The following is a 19,539-nucleotide window of genomic DNA, read 5'->3' as shown; positions in this document are numbered from 1 at the left end:
GAACAGTAAGTTTTGAAGTTTTAGCACTAAATCGACCGCGACTCATCTCACGGACTAGTGCTCTTGAATAATCTCGATGTCGAAGGTTCCGACTTGAAGGAGTTGAGAGCCACTGTGCCACAGCAGATGATCGGGCACGGATCCAACATGGCGATCGCTGCAGCTCGTCGTTAGAAGCGCGGGTGGGTCAGCTCGTCTTCGTCAGCGTATCTCCAAGGTGCTCGCATGACTCCCACGTCTGAGAGGTGACGTATTATGTCCTCGTACACGTTCTCGCAGAAGCTGTTCACGCCAACCCCGCCCGAGCGCGGCAGCTTCCCGCTCGACCATGAAGGCTACTGCAAGCGCATCATGATCAGGTACATGCGCTGCCTGACCGAGAACCACAACCAGAACACGATGTGCCGTGACGTCGCCAAGGAGTATCTCGGCTGCCGCATGGACCACGATCTGATGAAGCGCGACGACTGGTCCAATCTCGGTTTCCACCAGCAGGAGGCCGCAAAGCAAACATAACGTCGTCGTTGTCTCCAGCAGATATATACCTCCCGAGATCTCCCAGGAGAAGGCACGGACCCTCCCGTCGCTGTCTTCGTCGCTCAGATCGTCCTCAGCTGTTCTGAAGACTACTGCCCTCGTGATCGCCTAGGTGCACACCCCTGGCTGATCTGTGTTCCTGGTGTGCCCCGTGATAGCTCCGGAGAGACGTAGGCTTACGGACCAACTGTTAGATGTAAATAGAACACCAACGGGAGCGATTCGCAGTTGTAGTTAGTGTGTTCAGAGAATACGCACTGCCAGCCAGGTGTGATAAGGACTCTGAGAGCTTCTTCCGCGTCACTGTTGCCACAGTGAACCGAACAATAAATTGAAAAGGCGGACAGTTTGAAGAGAGGAGGGAGGGAGAAATTGAACGATATTAAAAATCTATGTACCTACCTGTTGCTCTCACAGAAGAGGAGAGATTAGAAACTCGTTATTATAAATTATAAATTGTTCACACCGGTGAATCAAGCTTTTTGGCATCCCCGTAGCTTGTTGCTGAGCTTCGCAGTTGGCTTATGTTGCGACCCAAGTGGCCTAAAGTGTCGTCACATAGATAAATTTCATCAGCTTGACGAATATCATTAAATTGTACACTTGAAGAAGCAAGTAAACTGAAAACCATGGCGGCTTCCTCTAGAAGAAGAGTGCTAGTTGGCTGCACCGGCAGCGTCGCCACGATCAAGCTGCCGCAGCTAGTGGATACGCTGCGGCAGAACAATCTAGAGGTAAGGGTGGTCGTGACGGAGCGGGCCAAGCACTTCCTGAAGGACGCGCAGCTGTCGCCGGAGATCCAAGTGCTGTCCGACACGGTCGAGTGGGCCGCCTGGCAGGACCGGGGCGATCCGGTGCTGCACATAGACCTGGTGAAGTGGGCGGACGTGTTCGTAATAGCACCGCTGGATGCCAATACTCTGGGCAAGATCGCCAGCGGCATCTGCGACAACATCGTCACCTGCGTGGCGCGCGCCTGGGACCCGACCAAACCGCTGCTCTTCTGCCCGGCCATGAACACCAAGATGTGGGAACACCCGGTCACCATGCCGCAAGTAAGAAATAAAACGAATAATGGATAAAATAAGGAAGCAATTAAATATTAAGATGGAGAAGAAAATATTTTTTTTGAAAAAGGATTTTTGTTAATTAGTTATGTAAAATATATCCTTTATTCCTTTCTTTCCTCTGTCTGCAGAACGTGCTTGAAATGTAAATTTTCTATCTTGTGTTATATTTTACTCTCTGCTTAATTTTTCTTACGCCAAAATTTTAACGAGATAATAAAATTTAATAGGATAAAAAAGAAGGATAATAAGAGAAAATAATTTTGGGTTTTACTTTCAATTCAAAGGTATCGCTGCTCAAGTCTTGGGGCTACAAGGAGGTGCACTGCGTGTCGAAGACGCTGATGTGCGGTGATACAGGGATGGGCGGGATGGCCGAGGTGGACACAATCGTACGGTTTACTCTGCGAGCCTTGAATCCTTGGAGCGACCCACCGGACGACTATCCCTAGCAGCGACCACGGTCGTTCTCCTCGTGCGACTCTCGTCGACGTACTCGCGAGTACCGCCGATGAGACTCTCTCACGTCGAGAACGCACCGTCAAGCTATCCAAAGACGCGCTATGGTGCGATTCGAACGTACGCTTAGTAAAATACACGCAAATTTCATGCTTGTCTGACAAAATCGGAGCGAGCCTAAGGCCTGGATATCCGGGGCCGTGTACGATTTATGTGATAAGCAACTGCTTATGTTCATCAATGGAAAAGTCTGTCGTTAAGTTTTCCTGTGTATTACGATATTCCGCGAGAACTCTTATTCTCCCGCTGTTTTCGCAAGATGAATTATTGTATAACGTGATAATTAGAGTGTTAATTAGAGCTCTGTAGACGCTACGTACGATGCGAGACCCGAGTTTGAACGCATCATGGTCGCTATTCTTTGCTCAACCCGAGAATAAATCAATCGTATCGAGAGGAACAAACGAGATATCGAAGCCGTAAGTTTATCTGTCCAAAAGTTGCCGAAATACGGTGTATAAAAAATGCTACAAAGGGAAAGGCAGATTCTGTTGACATATCCTGTAAAGTTGATCCGCCGGAATGTACATGCTTTTGTTAAATATATGAACGACAAATATATGCAACGTTTATCCTAAGAATTTCGGATGTTCTCATTTGATCTAACATATGGAATTAATTAATTAATGTTCTAATAATATCAGATAAAACTATTAAATACTTTCAAGAGAGCTGCGGAAGATACAGTATTGGGCGTATGTTCGGTAAAATCACTTTATTTCCGTATATACACATATAAAGCACGAACTTATGATAAAATACGTGTAGCATACAATTAGCACGTTACGCCAATTTCCCCTTAAGTTTGGAACTAACGGAGGACACGGGCTTCTCGCTGCTGTCTCTTCGGTCGGACCGCACGGTCCGGTGCACGTTTCTTCCCGTAATAAGGGTGTACTCAATCGGAACGAAAAAAAATCATCGCATACAATTAATCGATAACAGAAATATAATATCATTTGTGCCGTCCCGTTTCTCCGTCTCTGCGCTGCGCGGTGATAATTAAAACGCGCATGCGTGCGTGCGTGTACGTGTGCATACACGTGGCCGCACACGCTTGGGGAGATATATCGGCAAACTTCGCAAGAACGCATTCCGGGATTAATCCGGAGTCGACTTATTTCCCCTAGAATTTATTTCAACGTCACGTTCTCCGCTTTTTAATTCCTGACGGAATCTCGATTTCGACTTGCATCGAATCTACTCGGGATTGAACGCACATGCACCTGTTTTATTTCCGAAATCTTCCATTCTCGATCGCTTTTAGTATACTTAACGTAACTGAAATATTTTCTCCGAGAAGGAAATAACGGCAGAAATACAGGAGTCCGCACGAGCGTCTGAAAAGCGGCACGCCGTGGACAAATCCTCGGGATCTATTGACCTTGCGCTAACTCCTCGACATTACGCTAGCTATTTGATCGCGCGCGGGGTATATAAATATCACAGTTTATAAAACTGGCGACACCTGAGCGTGTCTTCTTCTTTTGCTAAATTATGCGGTATCAATAATTAATATAATATTTATATAAAATACGTGCTCTGTGTCGGAATCGACTGTCTTATCGCCTAGGGATCGCCGATCCGATGCCAAGCAATAGTCGCGTGGCGGTTTGCGGAAGGACGATTGCCGAGTTCATTACAGATCCGTATTGATCCCTCGCGAATCAGCGCATGCAACAGCGAGAGGATCTCTATTACAAACTGTGTAAAAAATAACATCGAAAAAACGTTGGATGGACTTTTTTGGCAGTGGCGGCTCGTGAAATCACTGAAATCGCAAGATTAACCGTGAAAACATCATCCTCGAAGACTCTACTTTCTTCCCCTCCCCTCGAGGCCTCGACGTCCACTGTGCAGTATAAATTACGGCTTAAGTTAATTACTTCGTAAATGCGATCGACGATTTCCACATGACCGTGTAAAAAGACGGCGTATAAAAATATGCTCCCTCGTGTTTCCGGGAAAGACGTGTTAGGATCGATGATATGGACTCAAGTCACACGCTTTAAATTCAAAGTTCCTGTCAATGTAACGTGTTATCAAAGAGAAGACAAACTCGTACGAGGGAAAAGTTTTGCTTCTTCATCGCGCAACGTGGTATATCAGAATCGAATTATTCATCGTCGGCTGCTCTGTAAAATATATCTTTTCCTGAGCTTTTTGTGACTTCAAGTCGATATCAAGATCTCCGTTCGCGATTTCTTCATCCTTGAAAGAATCAACGAAGTCAATTTTATGGAGAGTGCGTGCTGCGATACAAGCAGGCGATCTTCTGAAATGTCGATTGACGCTTCAGCGCGAACGGTTTCTCATTCTTCGTGATCGTCGATTCATTGACATGTATACTTCAAAAATCCGATCGGCTTCCTGGCGTTCATGTCTCGCGCGTGAAATCTCTGCGTAAGATAGGAGATGCTTCTTGTCGCGCATCGTCGTTTAAAGGACACGCGCTTTACGGCGACAATCTGAAAGCACACGAGAGATATGACATAGTTTTATTCTTGAATCTCTAATTTATACGCGTTCGAGTATTAATGCAAGATTTTGCTTAATTCTATATAATCAAAAATTACGTTACGTAAATTTCTAACTTTAACTTTATAACAAGTGGAGGAGAATTTCCTATTATGAGATATGCTCCTAATATGAGATAATGGGGTTTCTGCTGAACTATTGAGCACCATCTGTTAGTTCCACCATGAACTTGTTACTCTTGGTGTAAAATGTTATTTTTCGCCTCTTACAATTCAGAAGTGGGATAAAAAATCCGCTACCCCTCGAAGACAGTTGAGATTCATCCGCTACCCCTCGGAGAGGAGGGAGTTGAGAAGCAGCTGGCCGGTAGTGAAGCTTGAACATGGAGGTCGGGACACGGACTCAGAGGAGTGAACCAACATGGAGATTGGGAAGGACTCAGAGGAGTGAACCAACATGGAGGTTGGGAGGGACTCAGACGAGTGAACCAAAAATGGAGGTTGGGAGGGACTCAGAAGAGTGAACCAAAAATGGAGGTTGGGAGGGACTCAAGTGGAGTGAACCGACAATTTGGAGACATTCGGGGACGAATGTAATGTCAGGCTGGCCGAGCTGTAAGATCTGGAAAGATAGTCGAGACTGACAGGTCGTATAGAGGATCGGAATGAAAACAAGTTGATCACAACAGTAGGAGTATTGGCCGTACAGCCTAAGACCTAGGCGTGTGAACCAGGGATCCCGGAGAGTTCGAGTTAAAATCTAAGGCAGTCTCCTAGTTATTTTTCGCCTCTTACAATTCAGAAGTGGGATAAAATCCGCTACCCCTCGAAGACAGTTGAGATTCATCCGCTACCCCTCGGAGAGGAGGGAGTTGAGAAGCAGCTGGCCGGTAGTGAAGCCTGAACATGGAGGTCGGGACGGACTCAGAGGAGTGAACCAACATGGAGATTGGGAAGGACTCAGAGGAGTGAACCAACATGGAGGTTGGGAGGGACTCAGACCAGTGAACCAAAAATGGAGGTTGGGAGGGACTCAAGTGGAGTGAACCGACAATTTGGAGACATTCGGGGACGAATGTAATGTCAGGCTGGCCGAGCTGTAAGATCTGGAAAGATAGTCGAGACTGACAGGTCGTATAGAGGATCGGAATGAAAACAAGTTGATCACAACAGTAGGAGTATTGGCCGTACAGCCTAAGACCTAGGCGTGTGAACCAGGGATCCCGGAGAGTTCGAGTTCAAATCTAAGGCAGTCTCCTAGTTATTTTTCGCCTCTTACAATTCAGAAGTGGGATAAAATCCGCTACCTCTCGAAGACAGTTGAGATTCATCCGCTACCCCTCGGAGAGGAGGGAGTTGAGAAGCAGCTGGCCGGTAGTGAAGCTTGAACATGGAGGTCGGGACGGACTCAGAGGAGTGAACCAACATGGAGATTGGGAAGGACTCAGAGGAGTGAACCAACATGGAGGTTGGGAGGGACTCAGAAGAGTGAACCAAAAATGGAGGTTGGGAGGGACTCAAGTGGAGTGAACCGACAATTTGGAGACATTCGGGGACGAATGTAATGTCAGGCTGGCCGAGCTGTAAGATCTGGAAAGATAGTCGAGACTGACAGGTCGTATAGAGGATCGGAATGAAAACAAGTTGATCACAACAGTAGGAGTATTGGCCGTACAGCCTAAGACCTAGGCGTGTGAACCAGGGATCCCGGAGAGTTCGAGTTCAAATCTAAGGCAGTCTCCTAGTTATTTTTCGCCTCTTACAATTCAGAAGTGGGATAAAATCCGCTACCTCTCGAAGACAGTTGAGATTCATCCGCTACCCCTCGGAGAGGAGGGAGTTGAGAAGCAGCTGGCCGGTAGTGAAGCTTGAACATGGAGGTCGGGACGGACTCAGAGGAGTGAACCAACATGGAGATTGGGAAGGACTCAGAGGAGTGAACCAACATGGAGGTTGGGAGGGACTCAGAAGAGTGAACCAAAAATGGAGGTTGGGAGGGACTCAAGTGGAGTGAACCGACAATTTGGAGACATTCGGGGACGAATGTAATGTCAGGCTGGCCGAGCTGTAAGATCTGGAAAGATAGTCGAGACTGACAGGTCGTATAGAGGATCGGAATGAAAACAAGTTGATCACAACAGTAGGAGTATTGGCCGTACAGCCTAAGACCTAGGCGTGTGAACCAGGGATCCCGGAGAGTTCGAGTTCAAATCTAAGGCAGTCTCCTAGTTATTTTTCGCCTCTTACAATTCAGAAGTGGGATAAAATCCGCTACCTCTCGAAGACAGTTGAGATTCATCCGCTACCCCTCGGAGAGGAGGGAGTTGAGAAGCAGCTGGCCGGTAGTGAAGCTTGAACATGGAGGTCGGGACGGACTCAGAGGAGTGAACCAACATGGAGATTGGGAAGGACTCAGAGGAGTGAACCAACATGGAGGTTGGGAGGGACTCAGAAGAGTGAACCAAAAATGGAGGTTGGGAGGGACTCAAGTGGAGTGAACCGACAATTTGGAGACATTCGGGGACGAATGTAATGTCAGGCTGGCCGAGCTGTAAGATCTGGAAAGATAGTCGAGACTGACAGGTCGTATAGAGGATCGGAATGAAAACAAGTTGATCACAACAGTAGGAGTATTGGCCGTACAGCCTAAGACCTAGGCGTGTGAACCAGGGATCCCGGAGAGTTCGAGTTAAAATCTAAGGCAGTCTCCTAGTTATTTTTCGCCTCTTACAATGTATTTAGTGAAAAATTTATTGTTCGTTATTGCGTTTAGCCTTTGCAAGAAAAGGTTTGTGAAATTGTGAACATGTCAAAGGAACTTGAGGTAAGTCTTTAACCCTTGTTTATTATATAATAAAGAAATGGTTGGCAATAAATTCAGTATGCAATGATAGAGTAGAATCGTAGTAACAGGAAAATACGCGATTTGTTGAATTGCTTAATTGCAGAGGTTAGATTTCATGATCGCGGAACCGCTAGGCGTGTGGCTCGTATAATGAGATATTCAGGGTACTCTTAATATGAGATCATTATTGCTCGAATATGAGGATTATGTAGTGTAATAAAAAGAAAGAAAATACTCCTTAAGGTTAAAGAAAAGTTAATACGAATTTATATTACGAATTTTTGTGTATTTAATTTTTATAGAATCTGACTATGGAGGTTAGAGAAACGAGGAAGCATCGACAGTGGAATCGTGAAGATTTGGCGAAGGCTGTGGCAGCAGTATTTTTATAAAACTATCTAATAAAGTTTTTTACTTGCAATACTGATGTATTTTGCACTTTTAACACCGATTTCTCGAAGTATCTTATATTAGGAGCACACTTTCTCGATCCTGCGTAAAGCTCTTTTTTCAAATTTTTTTAATTTTCAGAAAAAATAATATTTATATTAGATTTTTCATTTCACCAACCTAAAGCTTATTAAATTCTCTTCAAGATAACGTATTAAATTTTTTAATTCTGCCTATAGATTTCCTTACATTCGGCAAAATCGATATGGTATCTCATAATCGGGGACTTTCCTCTATATAAATTGTTTCGTTGAATTTTTTAAATTAATATCTGACGCTAAGTAATATCGTTAATTAATTTTTATACTTACATTATCCTCGCAACGAAGCTCATGACGACCATTGCGAGCATCGACACAGTTCTTCCTGCCGTAGCAGTAGCGATGGCAGCGGCGGAGGAAGTCGAAACGATTCTCGACTTCCTGGGCAAGTTAGTTTCGATATCATTGGTCTCTATTTCCGGCGGCGGGCAGCCCATCCAGACGGGCGCCGACAATTTTTGCTTCTCATGGGCTACCCTCATCCTGAGATCGTCAAACTCCCAGAACCCTTTGCCCTTGAAGAAGTATGTCTTGCCTATCGGAAAAGCAGGATTGTATAATCACATGTAAGAAGTTAATAATTTTAATTATACAGTAAATTATAATAAAATTAAAGGAATTAAATATTAAAAACAGAAAAATGAGAGGAGTAAAAGTTATTAGAAAAATTAAAGTTGATATTAAATTAATATAAACAGACAAGAGATATAATTGATTAAAAAGTTAATATTAATATTACTATTTTAAAGATATATAACACCAGATTTTCTAAAAATTATATTCACTTTTTATGTAATAAAACTTTTAATAATAGGAATGTAAAGGACAATTTTATAATCTATGTATGCATACTTTATCGGACTTTATCTGAATTTAAGATTGATTTTCGAAATTTACCATTTTTCCATTGGAAAACGGCGTCGATGTCGTTCCCAACGCCGGCGAACATGCTCATGTCCCTGGGATAATCGAGTTCTACGTAATTAACAGATTCGTCGAACCTACGGGGACAGAATATTAAATTGAAGCATTAATTTTTGCTGAAGGATTAAAAAGAAGGATGAAGCGATGCATACCGGATTGCGAATATTGTCGCGTGATTAAATTTTATGATGCATTTTACCAAGTGTATCATAAAAATATCTAAGCGTTTCAAAAATACTCGCAGAGATGCAGAGAAAAGAATTTGAAAGAAAATAATATAGAAAAAATTATAGACAACAGAGTAAGAATGAGTCTAATGCAAATCTGATTTAAGGAATTTAGAAATTTGTGATATCGCGCTCTAATCGCTTACCTCCAATACATGGAGCCACTGAAGAAGTAAGTTCTGCCGTTGTGGCCCCATACCATGGCGCCATCAATTTTCTCCAGAGAGGCCGGCAGCCCCAGATACGTCAAAGGTTTCGGATAACCCGGTTCTAGGTTGTTGGCATTGAACACATAGTACTTGCGACCGATGAAGAAGACTATCTTCTTATCCGGCCGTTCGTACACGGCGTCTACGTGATCGATTTCCGCCGGTAGATTGAACAACCTGGTGATCTCCGCCGGGTAGCCCTCATAGATTCCGTGATCTCCTATTCGCCATAGATACTGTGGACCAGAAAAAAGTTTCCTCAGTAAAGAATTTTTGAATTTTTGGATATGTTAATCAAAACCCGTCATGAAAACTATTAAATTGAGATAGCAACATTTACAGTATGTGATTGTACATAACGATGCATATATTGGGTCGTCCGGAAAGTTCGTGCCGATTTTTAATAGATGGCGTTGGAACATGTCTGAATATATCAATGTTATTGAAAACATACGATTTATATACATATGCTTAAAGGTGACATTTCAACGCATCTTTAGGAAAAAAGTTGTTTCAGATTAATTGATTCGTGTCAGTTTTGTACTCTTTTCAAGATGGAAGAAAACAAAGAACATTTTAGACATTTGATGCTTTTCTATTACCGGAAAGGCAAAAATGCCTCGCAAGCAACAAATTCGATATGTTCTGTTTACGGAGAAGGCGCTTTAGCTGAAAGAACCGTACGTAAGTGGTTCGCTAAGTTTAGAGCTGGTGATTTTAACCTTAAGGACCAAGAACACTCGGGCAGACCTCTACTACTGATGATGACCAAATCAAGACACTGATCGAGAATAACCCGCGCTACACGACACGTGAATTAGCAGAGATACTGAAAATATCGAAAACCACTGTCCACGATCATGTAGTGAAGCTTGGTTACGTAAGTTGCTATGGTGTATGGGTTCCGCATAATTTGGCCGAAAAAATTTAATGGATCGCATTTCCATCTGCGACTCGCTGTACAAGCGCAACGAAAACGTACCATTTTTGAAGCAATTAGTGACGGGTGACGAAAAATGGATCATTTACAACAATGTAGAACGAAAAAGATCCTGGGGTAAGCGAAATGAACCAGCATTAACCACTCCGAAAGCCGGCCTTCGTCCAAAAAAAGTCATGCTCTGCGTCTGGTGGGATTGGAAAGGAATCCTATATTATGAGCTCCTACCACACAACCAAACGATAAATGCAGATAAGTACTGCTCGCAACTGGACGAATTAAAGACAGCGATTCAGGAAAAACGTCCAGAATTAGCTAATAGGAAGGGCGTCGTGTTCCATCAGGACAATGTCAGACCTCATGTTTCTTTGACTACCCGACAAAAATTGTTGGAGTTTGGCTGGGATGTGCCACCTCACCCACCGTATTCACCAGACATTGCACCTTCAGACTTTCACTTATTTAGGTCTTTGCAAAATTCTCTTAGCGGCAAGAACTTCAACTCTTTGATCGACATAAAAAACCACCTTGAGGAGTTTTTCGCCGAGAAACCTAAGAAGTTCTGGGAGAATGGAATCTTCCAGTTGCGTGAAAGATGGACAAAGGTTGTGAAACAAAACGGTGCATACATAAGTCAATAAATATTTATCGACATAAAAGAATGTTGCCTTTGAATTTTCCTTCAAAATCGGCACGACCTTTCCGGACGACCCAATAATATATGGAATATACGTAATATTGTGTATATGTAGAGGAGAATCCCCTATTATGAGATATGCTCCTAATATGAGATAATGGGGTTTCTGCTAAACTATTGAGCACCATCTGTTAGTTCCACCATGAACTTGTTACTCTTGGTGTAAAATGTATTTAGTGAAAAATTCATTGTTCGTTATTGCGTTTAGCCTTTGCAAGAAAAGGTTTGTAAAATTGTGAATATGTCAAAGGAACTTGAGGTAAGTCTTTAAACCTTGTTTATTATATAATAAAGAAATGGTTGGCAATAAATTCAGTATGCAATGATAGAGTAGAATCGTAGTAACAGGAAAATACGCGATTTGTTGAATTGCTTAATTGCAGAGGTTAGATTTCATGATCGCGGAACCGCTAGGCGTGTGGCTCGTATAATGAGATATTCAGGGTACTCTTAATATGAGATAATTATTGCTCGAATACGAAGATTATGTAGTGTAATAAAATGAAAGAAAATACTACTTAAGGTTAAAGAAAAGTTAATACGAATTTATATTACGAATTTTTGTGTATTTAATTTTTATAGAATCTGACTATGGAGGTTAGAGGAACGAGGAAGCGTTGACAGTGGAATCGTGAAGATTTGGCGAAGGCTGTGGTAGCAGTATTTTTATAAAACTATCTAATAAAGATTTTAATTGCAATACTGATGTATTTTGCACTTTTAACACCGATTTCTCGAGGTATCTTATATTAGGAGCACACTTTCTCGATCCTGCGTAAAGCTCTTTTTTCAAATTTTTTTAATTTTCAGAAAAAATAATATTTATATTAGATTTTTCATTTTACCAACCTAAAGCTTATTAAATTCTCTTCAAGAGAACGTATTAAATTTTTAAATTCTGCCTATAGATTTCCTTACATTCGGCAAAATCGATATGGTATCTCATAATCGGGGACTTTCCTCTAGTAATAAAAAATTATATTTCAATATTTCAATAAAAATTTCAATATTTTAATAAAAGTCGGAGTATTAAACATTTAATTTAAAAAAGGACCAGTTTTATTCTACTATTTCTCTTCCTCTCCCTAGAAAACAAACATCATTTTTTTCTTTGCAAGAAAGTGAAATAATAACGTTAAATGCTTAATATTATCTCTTCAATTTTATCAAAAAGTTTTCTCTTCGACTCTATTATCTCTTCCCGTTCTTCGCTATTCTAAATCTAATTACTTACTCGTCCTTTGAAGATGAAGACCTCCCTGCGGATGATGCTAATGGCGTCATAACTGGTATCGCATTTATCGGGCACGTCGTACCGCTGCGGCGGGGTCCACCGATGCCTGAATCTCGGTGTGGGTCTCATCGTCGTCGTCGACGTCGGCGACGTCGACCAAGTTGTGTGATGCCGATGAGGCTTGTACGGTCGATAGTGAGGCGGATAACGACCCGGATGTCCGGGTCTGTCGTCGTCCGGATAGTGGTTGGGCCTGGTAGGCCTTCTCCAGGATCTGTGTGTCGTCGCGACGGTCGTCGTCGTTGTCGTCGTCGTCGGTGCTGGCCGTGGTGGTCGCTCCGGTGGCGGCGGACCACCCGGTATATTGCCCCAGAGCTTACCCTCGGGAGCGCCTGCAAAAAGCAAACAAACGACCGTTTGTCCATTTTATTCGGGTATTTCTTTGCGTTTACTCAAGTAATTTCTGTTTATAAAAGAAGAACGGCAAAGAAGAGTATATAATATATTCAACCTAGCTGAGTGATTAAAGATACAGCAATTAATTAATTCGGCGGAGATTTGCTGGAAATCTGTAGCGGTAAAATGTCTCCACGTTTTACGAGGCAGAGAGAAAGAATTTTTACAGTGATTGAGCAACATCAGGAATTACTAATTACGTAATTTTACGTTTCGAACTCAAAGTTAAAGGAATTGTTCGGGCAATTTATATTATTCTATCATCATTTTAATTCTATTGTTGTGATATCGTGATTGTAAGGCAACATGCAGATGAGCAAAACGGTCGTAACGATGATAGAAAAATTTGACGCAAGCGGAAATTATTATGAAAAAGATTTATTTAGCCAGAGGAATTCTCGGGGCTGATGATAAATTGGTGCAACTCAATGTGATACGCGGCCAGGCTTGCTTATCAGCGCGAATACGTCGGTGCATTCCGGGTCGGTTTTATTCGTGGAGTACGCGAATGCGCGAGCAAATGCTAATGCGAGAAGAAGCAAAAAGAGCTGATTCCGTTCTACCGTCCTCGCTCTCATCATTCGTGGTGCAATGAATTCATCTCGGCACCTTTCATCACGAGCGACCCCCTATGAAAAGAAATCCCTTATCACAGAGCGCGGTCGATATCGGATAATTTGTATCGAAACGCAAAGACATCAGTCGCTGCAAAGAGAGGAAGCAGGTTCACCATTTGAATATTATCATTGCTAATCATGTTACGGAAAGACGCATTAATTAGCAAGAGTGGCCGTGTCGCGTTATTATAAATTATGTATCGCTATTAAAAAAGATATTTCGTAGAGCGAAAATAAAGATACAAAAATTATAAAAAATATAAAATATAATAAAAAAATATATAGATTAGTAGTAGTAAACATGCCGTATTTGTTACCTATTTTTATACAAATTTGCATATATTTGTATAAAAATAGGTAACAAATACAGCAAATGTACAAAGATACAAGGTTTAATAGGAAAAAAGTGCTTGTCTCAAATTTTCTTTTCTGCAACGCGAACTCGACACTTTGATTAAAAATTGAAGATTCATATTTTGATTGATTTTGCTTTAAACGAATTTTTGTATACTGTCGACTGCGTTTTTCTCGACTACGAACGTCACCGTTCACCACGATTTTGATTAGCCTGCCAAAACTGTTTGCCAGCTTCCGGCGATCGCATTTTTTTCGCTAAATCGTGCGCGGCGTCCTCGACGAGAGTCGAGCACGTCAAATAAAATGCGTTTGCGATTCGTCAAGGGGCTATTGACTCTCGGATGATATACGGGCATTATTTCACTTGGTGCAATGAATCGACAATGGAGAGGCGCGCACAGAGAGAAAGAGAGAAAACGAAAAAAAGAGGAATAGAGGGCGAGAGCTTTTAAAATGTCTCTCCGCACACGCAAACAGAACTTCCACATCTAGCAGCTGATCTTTTCGATCCACTCTCGGGAAATTGAATTTTTCCGCTTTTACATGTGCGGACGCACGATTATCTGACGATCGTAAACGTGTCTCTTATTGGTTCGGTATCTCTTATTTTGTTACTCCCCGCACATTTCTCGAATCTGGTCTAAACGACGAATCGGAATGCGACGATTATTCTCTTGTGACAATTATACCGTATACACAATGTTCGTTCTGCGTGTTATAACAATTACTGTTAATAATGCGGTAATAATTAGCGCACGTTTCGCTATTTGGATTTGATTTGACATTAACAAAGGTCTTAACGAGAAGCAAGTGCAATGTCGGATCCACACAATGTAACTGATTATCCTTTCAAGCCGAATAAATCCAATCATTAAAGTATGTATTATGCGCTGGTTACAATACACGTTTAATTTCGCCGATATAACAGAATTCGAAAAATGAGGAAAGATATATTGTAGATACGTGTATGTGTATGTATGGCAGTTTAAATTTATCGACTACACTTCAAACATTTTTTAATTTAATTAATTTTTAATATATTGATATGAGATGTATGCACAATTTTGAATCTTTTTTCTAACCATCCTTCGAAAAATATTTAGAGAAAATATATTTCCGCTCCTTCGTGGTTTTAAAGCCATGAATTTTAATATTAAAATCTTCAAAACGTCATATGACATGATGGTTAAATTGTTCTTTATGCATAATAAAACAAAAATTTTCGAAAAGAAAATAGCGGAAAGTTACGCATGTATCTCATAAAACCAATGTCAATAAAAATATTAAATAAATAAATAAAATAATAAAGTTATGTAACAAAAAAAACAATAAAGTTAAAATATTCTGACGTGAAATACAGCCGACAGTTTTTTGTATGTATTTGAAAGAGAGGAATTGTAGGTATCCCCGAAAAAAATGCAAAATCGTATCAATCACGCGCGTGATACTGCATTACATGCGGGGAAGAAATATCGCTATCAAAATGTTTTACAACGTTTTATGGAGAGATACATTTTCGATGCACACATGCACGATATCAAGATTCGATTTCACCGTGATCACGTGTGCACCGATGCGTTTTATGATATTCTTTCGACGAGGCGCATTGTACATACTAACGCAGGCAAATTTATTTATCCGCTCGTTAATTCCGCTGGCCGCGAAAATCGGATTGACAGGACGAAATTACGAGAGCGTTCACCGAATTGCATATTCTTTCCTTTCGCTCGATATGCAAACTGATATCGATACACATTCGATTTTCCCCTTCCTATGCGTGTACTTATTATGCGCATGACTACGTATGCATTGGCAAAATTTACGTTATCGTTCGATATGAAATGTTTACATAATTCGCATTCGACGATTGCAGATAAAACAATAAACAAAACGAGAAACGACATCAACATTAAAGACCATTCCACACGAATCATCAATTCGGACAACTAGATTGTATTAATATCTATTGTAACAACAAAATGGATCACCGATGGAAGTTCGTTAATGCATTACATGTCGAATTCTCTCTTTTTCCCATATTCCTTGAAAAACACGCAACGCTATATCGTGAGATATTAAAAAAAAGTTATTTAAAAAAGGTGCGAGATATGAAACGCTCTCGAGTGGGTGAAGATTTTTCTCGTAAATCCAGTGAAAAACGCGAAATTGAAAGTTATGTCGTCCGAAGAGGACGCAGATTTAAAAGGGTCGGAGCCATGGTTTTTGCAAGCCTTTTTGCGAGCAAGCGAGCGAGTTTTGGCATGTCCCATGCGCATATTTGCATAGAAATCCGAGTGAGAAATCGGTTCGGAGGGGCTTATCGAGTGGCGTATGGACGCGATAGTATCCGGCGTAACGACGCGCGGTTGCACGGTTCTGCAGCCGACGATAATTAATATTCGCCGGTGACCTACCAATTAGCGTAATCTAGACTGTGAAAGAGCGAGAGAAGAGCGAGAGAGAAGGGTGGAGAAGGAGAGACAGAGCGAGAGAGGAAACCACCGCTTCCTGAACGCCGAATCTAATCTCAGCTCCGGCCGTCGATGCAATTACAATGACGGCGCTCGATAATTGCCTACTGCCTTCATCCCTCCGTACCACCAATCCGTTTCTACCCCTCCCGATGGTGGATCCTCCTCTGTCGGCCGCGGGCGATCCTCCCGCCGAATAATTTCCGATTATGACATAAAGACGTTGAGTCACTCCCGTCGCCTCGTCGTTAACCCCGGATTTTATTATATTTGATTGCCGGTTAAAGTCAATTTTTAAAGTTATTATAGAGTCATGTTTTAAGTAGCGAAAACCATTTTCACGAAACTTGGGAAAGACACTATCGTTTGCAGGGTGCAAATGTCAAGTTCGTGAGCTGTTCGCCGATAAGATGACATTCCTTGAAATTAAATTTCAGAGATGAAGTCAGATTTTCGATCAATAAGATAATTCCGCCCGCGCGCGAGATGATGTAGGAAAGTATTTTCTTGTAAAACTTGACGCTGATTTTACTTCGCTAGCATACGGGGTACGTATAATCGGTATTTGGTCCACTAGCGAGAAACAAGAGGAAGCTGCGAGTTCCGTTCACAAAGAAGAGCCTCTTATTTTCTGATAGCCGTGTCCGATTAAAGCGAACGCACGCGGTTCGCGCATTAATGCTGCAACTGCTACAACGAGGAGTTACGATTCATTAAAATCGGATACGGGCAGGAAGCGGCGGCGAGTCTAGCTTGAAATATAAACAGACGGGTGCGTGAACGATAACGATTTTGATGCGGACGAGAAGAGTACGACGTAAACGGGGCACGATGTCGTTCGAGAATGCATCATCGTCAACCGGGAGATGTTTTCGTCCGGAAATAACGCCAGGATTTATTACCGCGACAGAGGGGCCAAGTAGTAAAAGCGGAGAACGGCCATCCTCTTTTCTTGATGTCGCTCGCTACATGAACTCCCTACAATCGATGTAAAATCATCGATCCAAACCATCGATCGATGTAAAAATCCGAGCGAAAATGAGAATGTTTCCACCGAAACCAGTGGTTTAAAATATAGAACTTTTACTATTTTAAAATGTAGAACTAGTAATTTTAAAATGTAGAACTTTCACTATTCAAGGATAAATGGAATTCCATTTGCAGTATTTTCGTGTATTAAACATATACAAATGATATGAAACAGAACGCCATGTAAGCTAATAAATATTGACAACCAATCGAAGGATTTTGGAGAGAAATTTGCAGGGAAAATCGGATTTTTCCTAGCTGTCGGAAATTGAAAAGTTGGAGAAACGCTTTGCAAGCAACACGCCTTGATGGAGCACGCGAGCTTATGCGAGCATAAAGAAGAAAATCGTATTTCGCCTCTTCATTATCCCGCAACAAAGGAACTCTCGTACGTTTCACGTGGAGTGGTTTCGTCGCATCGATTCGGGCGCTTTGTTCCCTTTCCGGAATTTTTCGCGGGAAATACGAGAACACGAAAAAATCCGCGGTCCGCGGGATGCTGGTCGGCGGTTCGGGAGCTTACGAGATTAAACCGCTTTCGAAATGTCTCTGGTCAGGATGACTGTGTCGCAACCAGAGAAATATGGTTCGACCCTTTCAAACCTTCGTGTATTTACGACCGCGAACGAAGCAAGAAACGTGCGGAACACACGTGAAAAGGCTTTTACAAAATGCAGGCTACAAAAGAAAGAACTTTGAACCGTAAAAACACGCCAAGAGATTCAATCAGAAACCTTTTTGGCAACATGGAACGTAATCGTGGTTTTAAAAAGTCTTGCTTCCCTATTAAACGAATAATTATTACGTTTATTCATTTACAGCATGAATTTCTGTTTTAACTTACTCTTGAAAGTTCGTGATTGCAAAGTTGAGAAATTCGTATTTAAAATTTTGATTACACGCTTTCAGTAAATCTGTGCTGTAATTCGTTGGATTAAGGAAATCGTCGTTGAGTGCCATTCGAATGAAAGCAAAGTAATAAAAGGAAATAGAAACACCTCGCGGAAATAGAAACCGAAGACCCATGCAATTCAGAATCGATATGTCACATAGCTGTCTATCTCTCTTTCTCTCTCTGTCGCTGAATCGCAAAACCGAGAGGAACAGCGAACGAAAAAATTGTTTCCAGTTTATGGAAACGTGAAGAAACAAGACCATTGTTCACCAAGTCCGTAATTTATGAAACTTCATCGAGGCAATGAAAATATTCATTCGCGATGTTGTCGACATTTCGAATCGAATCGATCTCGGAAATCGGAAATTTATTTCAGGAAATTACGTATCTTTCATTGCTTTTTCGCTGGATAAGTTTTTCCAGAGAAGATAGCAGAACTTTTCCATTATACATATAAACTTCGTCCAATTACGTAATCTCATTTCGCTTTTTGTCAGGCATTCTTACTCGCGCATTGTTCCCCGATTGATGATTCATATATCATCCGACGTAAATGTTTGCGTAATGCTTGCGTAACGCGTGCCCAAAACTATGACATTTTATTTTTTTTAGCAACTGAAGGTTTTCGTTAGCAATTTTGCACAGTAGCGATGGTATCTTGTTGTCGTTCCGCATTCTATTTGCGCATTGCATTTCCAATTTCGCTTCGTAAAAAACAATACTTTGCTCGAGCATTCTAATCGCGGACAACTCTGGCGAATAAATATTTCCCAGACTAACAAAATTTAAAACGTCGAGGTTTCTTTAAATACGGGAATTATAATTTTAATGCATTAAAAAATTTTCTGAAAAGTTAAAAGTTGATCTCTTGTCTTCTCGAAGGAACTTGACGATAACATCGCTATAGCGATGTTATAACATCAAACTACGATTTAACACTATAAGTGATAAATTTTCGAAACTACCTGGCATCAAAACAACCCCATAATGAGCTTAACAAATGGCTCTAATATATGCCAAGAGAACAAGATATATCGCGAAGAAAACAGCTGCGAAGTGCATTCCAACTAGCAGAAAGGGCTACGTAAATTCACGGAGGTTAGAAGCAAGGATAGCCGAACGGGGAAGAGTTAAACACTCAAAGGAGCTTAAGTTCCTCGTGTATGAACAAGTAGGACAACGTGAGAGGGGTGTGATTGTTACATTTTCACTTACAATGTGCAATAGAAAATACATAGAGGAGAATCCCCTATTATGAGATATGCTCCTAATATGAGATAACGGGTTTCTGCTAAACTAGTGAGTACCATCTGTTAGTTCCACCATGAACTTATTACTCTAGGTGTAAAATGTATTTAGTGAAAAATTCATTGTTCGTTATTGCGTTTAGCCTTCGCAAGAAAAGATTTGTGAAATTGTGAACATGTCAAAGGAACTTGAGGTAAGTCTTTAAACCTTGTTTATTATATAATAAAGAAATGGTTGGCAATAAATTCAGTATGCAATGATAGAGTAGAATCGTAGTAACAGGAAAATACGCGATTTGT

General features: G+C 41.5%; 3 protein-coding genes across 5 annotated transcripts in view; 2 read left to right on the top strand and 1 right to left on the bottom strand.

Moving 5' to 3' along the window:
* The first annotated feature begins 107 nt into the window (after nt 1-107).
* Nucleotides 108-1,162, top strand: LOC105283750 (cytochrome c oxidase assembly protein COX19). The gene has a single exon (XM_011346779.2). It carries the CDS (start codon nt 256-258, stop codon nt 514-516), a length of 261 nt encoding a protein of 86 aa, XP_011345081.1. The 5' UTR covers nt 108-255; the 3' UTR covers nt 517-1,162.
* Nucleotides 1,129-2,704, top strand: LOC105283749 (phosphopantothenoylcysteine decarboxylase). Its single transcript, XM_011346778.3, has 2 exons — nt 1,129-1,592; nt 1,892-2,704. The coding sequence occupies exons 1-2, from the start codon at nt 1,167-1,169 to the stop codon at nt 2,054-2,056; spliced, it is 591 nt and encodes a 196-aa protein (XP_011345080.1). The 5' UTR covers nt 1,129-1,166; the 3' UTR covers nt 2,057-2,704.
* Nucleotides 2,705-2,823: 119 nt separating this feature from the next.
* Nucleotides 2,824-19,539, bottom strand: part of LOC105283753 (matrix metalloproteinase-2) — a 243,452-nt gene continuing 226,736 nt past the window's right edge. For 2 of the 3 annotated variants that reach the window (XM_011346782.3, XM_020033093.2), the window contains 5 exons: nt 12,168-12,559; nt 9,234-9,532; nt 8,834-8,937; nt 8,207-8,471; nt 4,455-4,591 (listed from right to left, as the gene is read on the bottom strand). In XM_011346782.3, coding sequence (XP_011345084.1) covers nt 4,579-4,591; nt 8,207-8,471; nt 8,834-8,937; nt 9,234-9,532; nt 12,168-12,559 — 1,073 coding nt within the window. In that variant the 3' untranslated portion in view covers nt 4,455-4,578. Of the gene's footprint in view, nt 4,592-8,206; nt 8,472-8,833; nt 8,938-9,233; nt 9,533-12,167; nt 12,560-19,539 lie in introns of all 3 variants that reach the window. The other variant, XM_011346781.2, reaches the window with a different exon arrangement.

The sequence above is a fragment of the Ooceraea biroi genome, chromosome 10 (genome assembly GCF_003672135.1).
Source record: "Ooceraea biroi isolate clonal line C1 chromosome 10, Obir_v5.4, whole genome shotgun sequence".
In the NCBI taxonomy this organism is placed as follows: Eukaryota; Metazoa; Arthropoda; class Insecta; order Hymenoptera; family Formicidae; genus Ooceraea; species Ooceraea biroi.
The sequence above is the reverse complement of the archived record's forward strand: the minus strand, read 5'-3'. Positions and strand labels throughout refer to the sequence as shown.